This window comes from Cricetulus griseus, assembly GCF_003668045.3.
Source record: "Cricetulus griseus strain 17A/GY chromosome 1 unlocalized genomic scaffold, alternate assembly CriGri-PICRH-1.0 chr1_0, whole genome shotgun sequence".
Taxonomy (NCBI): domain Eukaryota; kingdom Metazoa; phylum Chordata; class Mammalia; order Rodentia; family Cricetidae; genus Cricetulus; species Cricetulus griseus.
The window spans coordinates 50,867,387-50,878,408 of record NW_023276806.1 but is presented as its reverse complement, the minus strand read 5'-3'; the positions used below and the strand labels follow the sequence as shown (position 1 = coordinate 50,878,408).

The 11,022-nt window shown below is 35.8% G+C and overlaps 1 protein-coding gene across 1 annotated transcript; it reads left to right on the top strand.

Moving 5' to 3' along the window:
- Window positions 1-458: 458 nt before the first annotated feature.
- LOC100760950 (chitinase-like protein 4) lies at window positions 459-10,540 on the top strand. Its single transcript, XM_035451571.1, has 9 exons — window positions 459-513; window positions 1,501-1,702; window positions 3,396-3,452; window positions 4,109-4,274; window positions 6,575-6,699; window positions 8,610-8,733; window positions 9,000-9,185; window positions 10,190-10,309; window positions 10,391-10,540. Exons 1-9 carry the CDS (start codon window positions 459-461, stop codon window positions 10,538-10,540), a joined length of 1,185 nt encoding a protein of 394 aa, XP_035307462.1.
- Window positions 10,541-11,022: the final 482 nt, after the last annotated feature.

Here is an 11,022-nt window from a genome sequence, read left to right as displayed (position 1 = left end):
AAGAGGAAACATCCTCAAATCTAAATTGTTACTTTATAGCTAAAAATGGCATATGGAGCAAATTATCTGCCAAGGGCTTTTAATAGATGCTTCCAAATAATGGCCAAGGCTCCAGAAGGCATTGCATGATGTATTTTAGATATTGTCTTAGATGGGAGAATGTTTGGCTCATTGCAGCTCTAGGGACTAGGGCTCCTGAATGTGTATGCTCACTAATAGATGATCTTGTGAGTAAGTTCATTCAGTGCCACTGGCAGAGATAGTAGATGTCAAGTTGTATAAAAAATATGACAAATAAGATGGAACACGGGGGCATTACCAGGCTTTACTACTCAGTGTAGAGAAATTGAAAGGAGTGATAGCTTCAAGGTCCACACCTTGTAAAGACTATAGTTAGTAGGATGGGCCACAAAACTGACAATTTGATCCTCATGGTTCTTGCAACTGAGCTAGAGAAAATGTGTCTTCTTTCTCTCTCTCTAGGTTTGGCCATTCTTCTGAGTGCTCAGTTGGGTAAGTTATTGGCAAAAGCCTTGCTTTAATATTAGTCTCTAATCCTGATTAATTATTCCTAATAGGATCACCTGCCTGTCTTGATTTGTTTTAGTATTACTTTCTCATATTGGTTTATTGGCAAAAGATGTTATGAGATAATCTACTTGGGGGAAATGAAAGGGTTGACTTAGTGGCTAATACACTCATATCAACTTTCACTGCACCCCTCTCTAATGAAATGCATTAAGAGTTTTGAAACTGGTAAATTCTGGGTGTCAGGGCTCATAAAGATGGCTCCACTCCATCTTGACTAAAGGCCAGAAAGTTCAAAACTGTCCTCAGTAAGTCATATGACCTTAAGGTCAAAGACCTTACTACAGTAGGATGTTTGATCTTGGCCTTGGGTGTCTTATCTAAATAGCAACAGACTTGGTCTGAGGTGTGGTTACCCTTGATGCTCAAGGCCAGGTAATGAGATATCAAAAATAACGTGTGATGACTGAATCCTTGCAGAATTGAGAAAGAAAAGTCTGTTTGTTCATATACATGATACCATGTTCCCCCTTTTGGTCAGGTATTTAAGATGGTGAAAACATAAATTTGTGATTTGTGGTGTTTAGTATTGACTGAATCTACCCTCCTGACATTTATTCTGTGTCTCCATCTTTTCCTTTAATGTTTTTTAACTAGCTTTCTTCAATCCACACTCCTCCTCTCAGGTACGAATGGTGGACTAGTCAGCTGGATTCTGATTGTAACCCCACAAAAACAACTTCCCAGATCTGAGTTTCACAGGAATATTTAGCTTATTTTCTCAAGAGGCTCCAAAGTTTAATCATGATTTGACTGTGAATCTGTACACTTCATGAAGAAATGTACAATTATTAATTTGAATAATTCAGTATAACCAATGAATTAATAATAGCAAGAGGAAGAGGGCATGCAAAATTATTAGCAAGTTCACTGGAATCTACATGAGGTCATTGTTCTGACAACTTTCTACAGGTTCTGCCTACCAGCTGATGTGCTATTATACCAGGTGGGCCAAGGATCGGCCTGATGTGGGGAGTTTCAAACCTGGTGACATTGACCCTTACCTGTGTACTCACATAATCTATGCCTTTGCTGAGATTCAGAACAATGAGATCATCCCAAAAAGCCCAGAGGACTTGAAGGAGTATGAAGCTATAAATAATCTGAAAACCAGGTAAGAGAAGGACCATGTAAGAGATACCTGGTTTAGTATTTATGTGTCACTAGTAGCCACATCCCAATGCATCTTTAAATGTAGGTCAGAATCAAAGTGCTTGAGCTGACAATCTGCCAATGTATTTTTCTTGAATTTTAAACTGAGACAGAGTGCTATTATCATGTATCAACTTTGATTGCTGCTTATAGTACAGAATGGCTCATCACATCATTAGCATATGTGTTACCTCACCTACTTCTATTGAACATGGTAAGAGTGCTTCTTATCCAATGTTATTTTCATATTCTTCACATCTTATTAATGTTTACCATGTTTTCCCCATTCTCTCTCTTTGTACCATTTTCTAAGAATCAGCACTCTACTTTCTCATGCTATGTGTCTGAACATTTTAGTTTGTATTTATAAGTCAGACCATATTTTATTTGTCTATCAGTCACCTTTAGAACATAATAAAATGTCCAATTAATTCACAAATGGAGTTCCAAACACAGCCTTCATTCATTTTATAGTCGAATAGTATTGCAGGCTTTATGAATTGTACACCATTTCTCCATTTATCCAGTGCAAGATACTTTCAGTAATAATCATATGTTGTGTTTTGTAAAAAATGCTACACTTCCTGTCCAGTGCTCTTATCCTTTGTAAAGAAAATGATTCCATATGAACTGAGCACTGCAGATGCTGGGTAACATGGCAATTTTATCTTTCTGAAGGATCCTCACAGTGCTTCCCCATGTGACTATTATCAGTTATATTTCACCCAATGTTTTCCAAATGTTTTATGTATTCATACCCTTGATAAAATTGATCATGTTCAGCTTTATTGAGATGTTATCTCAATGTGGTTGTAATCTAATTGTCTCTCTCAGAAATGTATTTGGTTGATTTTCTTTCACCTGTTAGATTTCATCTTTTGAGAAATGTGTACCTCAGGACTTTGGTCACTTTTGCAATGATGAATTATTTCTTTATATGTAGTTTATTCCAATCCTGATACCTATATTCAAATTAATACCTTATCATTGTATAATATATTTCCACCCAGCTTAATGTAATCTCTTTCAGCGGATGATTTCTCACTAACTCTAATGTCTTCTCACAACTGGTGATCTTCATTATTTGAAAGCCAATGTTTCAAAACACCTATTTCCATGAATATCCACTTCTGCCATAATTTTCTGTATTTATTTGTGGCAGGTGAAATTTAGTAAGGCTAAAAGAATCTGTCATTTTATGTGATCAGGAAGAATATGAGCTAATTATGGTTCTCTTTTTTGGCACTGAAATGCAGTCAGTACACTACATGGAAAACTTGTTTTGAGAACCTTACTTTAAATCCTTGCACTAGACAGGTGGTGGTCGTGGATGCCTTTAATCACAGCACTGAGGAGGCAGAGGCAGGTGGATCTCTGTGAGTTTGAGACCAGCCTGGTCTACAAGAGCTATTTCCAGGTCAGCCTCCAAAGCCACAGAGAAACCCTCTCTCGGAAAAACCAAAAAAAGGACATTGCACTAAACATTTAACAAAGAATTTTAGTGCAAAATTTTCAGAGACAATGGAAAATTGTACTGAGATGGGTCTTCCTGGTACCACACTACTAAACAATATGAGGAATGTACAAATAACACTGCTATTTTATATAAAAGAAGCCAACTGTTTTTATATTTCTCTTTTTCTGTGGTCTTTTAGGAACATGGAGTTGAAAACTCTCCTGTCCGTTGGAGGCTCAGATTTTGGATCTATGACGTAAGTTCTACACACATAGCCTATTGTTTTTGCTAACATAACCTAACTGTGGCAACACAATCTAATTCCATTAATTCACATTTTTAGAAAGGTATTAAGAATACGCATTTGGAAAATAGGTTAAGTCCTAATTTATTTCATTAGAAGCTCAAATTAGATAGAATGTACTCTTACAGGTTGTTGTATATCTTTCACAAGTACTAATTAATTTGTGTATTCTGGCTGCCTCCCTCTGAATGTTAGTTAGCTACTACAGAGAGCTGTTTCTTAAAAAAATAAAATCCTCCAGGTCAGAGGAGCTTCATGTACTTACTACTTCTTTCCATCTCTCCAGGAACTGAATTGAGGGATTCTCACACATAAGAAACATACTTTGAGTTATCATGAACGAGTGTGTATTTGAAGACAGAATATGATTGATTGGCTAGGATGGAAAGCTATTAAAAATGAAGGGGCAATGGTACAGTAGTTATGGCCAGGATCACAAAAGAAAGGAGATGCTGAAGTTGCAATGCTAACAGGTGATTTGCAAGAGGAGGCTGAAAACAAACCAAGGAGCCTTGGAGAACAACACAGAATCTGAAGTGAGCTTCAAACTGTCTTAATCCAATGTGGTATTTTCACACAAATCTTCATCTTCCTTTGGTCTCCCTCAGGTTCAGTGCCATGGTGTCTACTGCTTACAACCGTCAGACTTTCATTAAGTCAGTCATCAAATTCCTGCGCCATAACAGTTTTGATGGGCTGAACCTGGACTGGCAGTACCCGGCATCTCGTGGAAGCCCACCTAAGGACAAGCATCTCTTTAGTCTCCTGGTGAAGGTAGGGGAATCAGGAGATGTCTTTAGTCCTAGAAGATTCAAAGTCTCTTCTTTCCAAGGAGAACTGGGTTGTTCTAGAACAAAGCAAACTTGAATTTATAATTATAGATTTTTATTAATGCATAGGCCCTGAAATATCATTCGTTGATTCAACAAGCATGTGGGACCACACAACAACACAGGCATGTATAGAATGATAATGGATCTTCATATGTTGTCTATTGTGTGAAATCCAGAATCATTATGATCTCTATGTTACAGACAAATAACTAATATACAGAAAGGGCTTTAGTAAATTTGCCAGAATCACTCAGATAACAGGATCATCTTTACCAGTTTTGTTTCTAGCCTCATAACATCTACTATGACTGAATATGTTAGACTCGATAGTAGCTAATAAGTACAGGCTAAAGATGAAAATAAAGCAGGATCTTTTGCTTCTAATTATTCTTATCATAGGTATGACAATTGAAGTGCATCTTGGTAATGGGCATGAAAGTATTCAGTAGGGTACTAAAGAAAAGAAAATATCTGAGTAACTGGCTGTGCCAAGGAGGATTAGAAAACACTTCTGAGAAAGTGATGCTTGAATTTAGACTGGAAAAAATAGCTATTGTCATCAAATTGGTAAGGATGGATCTGTCACAAGAAAGTGATAGAAACTAATGAACAAGTCATCTAGTGAGATATATGAGTTACAAATGTGGCAATTTCTGATTGTGTGGGAACTTTAGTTTTAGATGAAGATATATCATTCTCCTATTCGCCTAAAAGAACATGGGATACTTTTAGGGGTTGTAGATACTGGGGAAATATGATGGGATTGGTATTTTGAGTGATTATTAGATATTAACTAAAAATAGAGTGAGTAGACAAAGATTCGGTAGAAAATCGTTAAAGTAAATTAACATTAAAGTAAATTAGGACCTGTGATCAGAGACAAAAGAAAACAAAATGGTTTTACAAGATGTAAGGATGGCATGTAGATAGAGAAGACAAAAACTAATGGGAACAAGGGGTCATTTTGTGTTAGAGTTGACAAAACATCGCGAATTTTAGACATAAAGGACTATATCAGAGCACAATTCTTTGTTGAGAGTAAAATATAAAACATTTCCTTTGTAGTGGGACCTAACTATTCTACCTATGAACATAGTGAAAGTGAAGTATATAAACTGAAAGAATGATGATAATGGATTTCATATTTAAGACCTCACTTGATATACTGTTCAGACATTTTCAAAAAGGGGAGTGATCATTAAGCAAAAAAAAATCAAAAGAATAATAACTAAGGATTGTGGAAATTTTGCTTTTACACTATACTTATTCTCTTGTATGATACTTGTATAAAAAAGAAAAACTTTGATTATTTATATAATTTTGGACAGATTGATCTACCAGTGATCTACACAACTACACTCAATACACTGTTCTTTTCATAACACTCTAACCAGCAGATATTTCCCCAAGCTCTGAAGAGTTTCAGTATTGCATAACCATTAAATGGCAGGTAGCGTCTACTGAATGGGTATGGCATGAATAATGATATGGAACAAACTTCTGTGCCAAGTTTACAATTTTGAGGCATGTTTTCTAATTGATTTCTCTTCAAAGGACAAAATCAAAGCAATCAATATTCATTTTTATGCACTTAATATTTGGATAAAGCTAAAAAAAATCTTTCCTTTGCTTCTTCATCCAGTAAAGTGATCTTATCATTTGACCTCCTTGCCACATGGCCAATTCTGGACAAATAGTTTAGAAACATTTTCTGGAATACCCAAAATCAGTATTGAGAGAGAACCCAAGGATTGTAAATGAGAATAGAGTCACATAGAATCTAGGTAGATAATAACAGGCACAGAATTTAACCCGTCACACAGTTCTTGCAACATTCTACTTCATGAACATATTTTGGACTGGATGTGGGGCCTATGAGCAATGGAATCCACTCAGCAATGGCAGCAGCTCTCCATGGAACTCCAAAAAGGTGCAGGGCACTGCTAAAAGTCATTATCAGAGAGTTAAATATAAGAAAAGCTCTGACCACACATTGGGGCCTGAATACTAACCACTAAAACTTACTAGATGTTTGACTTGGTGATATTTTTAAATGTCTATATATTATTAGGAAGCCATATATTTAATTGCAGCATTTAATCTCCAGAATCTGTAGAGGTAATAACAAATAGTAAATTAAGAGAAAAATCAGAGAATGTGTATTGAAATATGTTTAAGTCTATATATATTTATTGTGAAAAGAACTGAAATAAAGGTGAAATAAAAACACCAATCTTCTAGGAGATTCGTGAAGCTTTTGAGAATGAATCCTTAGAACAGCACAAGACTAGGCTGTTAATCACTGCCACAGTAGCTGGAATCATCAAGATCATTGAGGATGGGTACAAGATCCCTGATCTGTCACAGTAAGTGGGAACCCATACTCACAACTTCTGTGGATATTTACACAGAACTCACTCATTCCCAGTCTTCCTTGTTGCTCTAAAATCTCTGATTATAGGTCTCATAAAGGGAGTGCTTTGCTTATATTGGCCACAATAACATCACTCAGCATGAACTGGATTGAAGTTTCAAATAAAGTTTTCATTTATTCTTTAAATATTTCATACATTTATTTTGTGCATTTTAATTAAAATTATTTTAAAAATCCCTCCTACAAATTCACCTCATGCATTATAACTGCTATCTCACTGAGTTCCATTTTTTTCCTATTTTGAGTTGTTTATGTCCTTACCAACATCTTAATCCAATCAGATTTGCTCATATGTGCATGTTGTGGGGCTATCCATAGGTTGACAGACACATAAATCTAGCAAAATGCCCAAAGGATTTTGAATTTATTTCTGTCAGTAGTTTTAAAACACCAATAGCTTTTTTTTTTTACCAAGTTTAACACATGGAATAGTCAATGTTTTGATTTTAGCTGATTGATAATTGGTAAATTGTGTGCTGGTAACAACAATCACTGAGTGTTATTGTGTGCATCAGTCAAGTCACCTCTAGAAGTCAGCATTCATGTCTACCTCTCCAGTAACCACCAACACATAATGTTCTTGGACTGGCTCTTCTATAGTATTCATGGAGCCTTCAAGTTGAGGTACAGAGAGTTGGAGAGATGGCTCAGCCGTTAAAGGCTACTTTTACAACCAAAAAATATAAGTTGAGGTGTTGAGATAAACATTTATGTTCCACAGTTGAGGGTTCACAGTGATTTGGGTTCTATACTTTAAACTGTAAATGAGTGTCTGCATTAACCCCTACCCACTAAACGCCAAAATTTGTGCCAAGCTTTGTGATTACTATGGATATAAACATGAATATATAAAAGACAGTATGACTGCATGACCCTAAAGAAAACAGCAATTTTGTTTCCCTCTTGTGTCTGTGATTTCACTGTGCTTATATATTTGTACAAATTTACAGTAGTAGCCATGAGATGCATCCCATTGTCAGACATCTTATGCAGTCAGTAAATAGGTATTACATCCATACCATCATGTCTTTAGTGCATAACTTGACAAGCAAGTAAATTTTGTGATATGCAGGGTCTAGCTGTAAGTAAGACTATATTGGGTTTTCTCCACAAACCAGATTGCATAAAACTTTTGACATGATGTAGGCTTGCTAAGAGGAAAACATTTTTCATTGTCATTTTCGGTTATCCCTCTAGTCTTGAGTTAATTTGTGTCCAACTCAACAATCAGATCTTAGCATTCTGTTACACTGAACAGCATTATTACAGTGAGCAGCTGTGTTACAATGAGCATCAAAGGCAAATGGTAACATGTTGGGTTGTTTTAGGTGTCTTTGATGCCTGCATGGCCAATAGCATGTAGGGAGGTTTCCCATACCTAAAACAGAGTCACTCATTTAATAGATTAAGGCTTCTTGAAGATTATTTTGTATCCTGGCTGGGTACTTCTGCTCAAACTCCTTTTTGTGTGTCTTATTTTTAGTTAGCTTACAAGTTTGTTGGTTGGCAGATGTCTTCTTTCTGTAATCTTTATTTTATTATAAGCCACTATCCTTCCCCACATCTCTACTCTGACTTAAATATACTTCACATATAAATCAAAACCCTTTCAATTCCCCTGTGTTTTTTTAAATCCACCTGGATTAATTTATTACTTGAGCAGAAGAATGTAACTTTCAACATAGGATTTTCCAGAACCTTTCCTTAAAGTTAAAAAGAAATTAGAAAAGGGGAGTAGACAAGATAGGATATTAAAATCTTGATGGATTGGGAGGTTTTACAACTAAGCTTTCAGAAATTTGACCAAAGGAAAATGATTCTTACAACTTTCTTTTTTTCCAGATCCCTTGATTACTTTCAGGTCATGACATATGATCTCCATAGCTACCAGGATGGCTACACTGGAGAAAACAGTCCCCTCTACAAACATCCAGAGGACCATGGCATTTATGCCTACCTCAATATGGTAACCTTGGATAATCTCAAATAAAAATGGGAAATACCTAATATCTTAGGAGAGTCAAGCACAAAATAAACACTAGTTGAGATAATTCAGTCTTCTTAAACCACTTAGGATATCTGTAAAACTGTAGTGAGCAATATATTTTGAAAAACCAATCTAAATAATTTTTCATTAGTATCTCACAATTTGAGCTGCCAGAGTAGGGAACTAACCAAAATAAGCACAGACTGCCAGCTGTTTTGACCATAAACTTACTTCGGTTACTGCAGGATTACATCATGACCTATTGGAAGAACCATGGAGCTGATCCTAAGAAGCTCATTGTTGGATTCCCAGCCTATGGACAAACCTTCACACTGAGTGACCCATCTAACAATGGAATTTATGCCCCTACCATTGGCGCTGCACCTCCAGGGAAGTACACAAATAAAGCAGGATTATGGGCCTACTATGAGGTCAGTGGATTGTTGTAGAGTGGTTAATGAATGGCAGACCCAGCTCTTAAATCTGGGTGTTAAAATCTGCTGAAAATGAATGTTCATTATGTGCAGTGCTATCACCTAAACTGAGTGACCATTCCAAATTGTTCTACTATTATCATATTTCTTTATAAATAATTAATAGAAGTTCTTTGTTATATACAAGATTCCTTCATGGAAGAGTTCAGTGTTACTTAATCTTTCAAATGCTGTGATCCTATTATGCAGTTCCTTATGTGTGGTAACTTTCAACCAAAGTATCATTTTGTTGCTACCTCATAACTACAAATTTGCTACTGTCATGAATCCTAATATAAATATCTGATATGAAGGATATCTGATATATGACTAGTCTGGGTGCCACTAACCACAGGTTGAAACCTAAGTCATAGTCTTAGGTCTACTAATAAGACTATAGATATTCAATGAGTAAGTACTTATCATACCATATAGGAATCTGATAGATACTGAAATTACATGCAAAAATATGAGAAACATTTGCATATGAAATTATTTGTATCTTTACAATTTGTCTGTAGTCCAACTTTGTTTGATAAGCTAGTTCTTGGGTTCAGTTTCCAGCAGAACATGTAAAAAAGATTAAAATACTGAGAGTATACATTAAAATATTACTATGATCCTGTTTCTTCAAATTACAGGACCTGGCACAGGAGAATTACAAGTTTGAAGACTATTTTAGATATAGACCGAGACTCTGTCAAAATGAAATATGTAAAAATGTAAAAAGAATTGTAGTTACATCTCAGTTGTAGATAATTTATGTAGCCTGAGTAACGCCCTGTATGTATATCATGCCTACCTAGAGCAAAAGAGAACATTGCCTTGATTTTTAAGACATATAAAATTCATAAGAAAATGGAGGTAAAATCCACAAAGAATGGAAAGAAATGAAAACAAAGTACATGCTATTTTTTCTTGGTATTGATATTTAAATATTTGAATTTGTTGAATATCTAAAGATTTGCTACTTCCTGAATTATGGAGCCACTGAGGAAGGGAATGCTGCTCAGGAAGTACCCTACGCTTTTAAGGACAGAGAATGGGTTGGCTATGATAAGCCCAACAGCTTCCAGATGAAGGTAATTTGAGTCAATTGGATGTGCTGAGTTCTCATTTCTGACTCACAGGAATCAAGTAACTCATGTCCTCTGTTTTAACAGGCTCAGTGGCTCAAGGACAACAACTTTGGAGGTGCCATGGTCTGGCCTCTGGACATGGATGACTTCACGGGTTCATTCTGTAACCAGGGAAAGTTTCCTCTGACCACTACCTTAAAGAAAGAGCTCAATGTCCAGAGTCAAAGTAAGTGACAGCATGGATATATTGGTATGCAATGCCCTTCATCAATGAAAGGTAGTCTTGATAGTTTCTTCTCCAGATCCCAGAGAGATTTTCCCATTTTTTCTGTGGGAAATTTCCTAGATGAGAGACAGTTTCTGACCTTTGCAAACCTCTTCATTCCTATAATTTATATTACACATTTATATGAAACACGGACTACATTTTGTGTTGAGTGAGGTGTTCCATGTCTACTAAGCTTTCAAGGCATAAGAGTCCACAACATCTTTAGTCACTTTAGGTTTTCCAATCTTTCACTCTTTAAGGATCTCCATAAGAATTTATGTCTGCCTTCTTGGGGATTTTTGTCAGAAAGACTTCAACAATGCTCTAATGCATGACTCTATACATACACTCTCTGATGAAACACATAAAATGAGTTTTTTTAAATCAACTTCAATTACTTACTGGGTATTCAGTAAGTATCGTTAATGGAAAAGAAGTACATTTAATT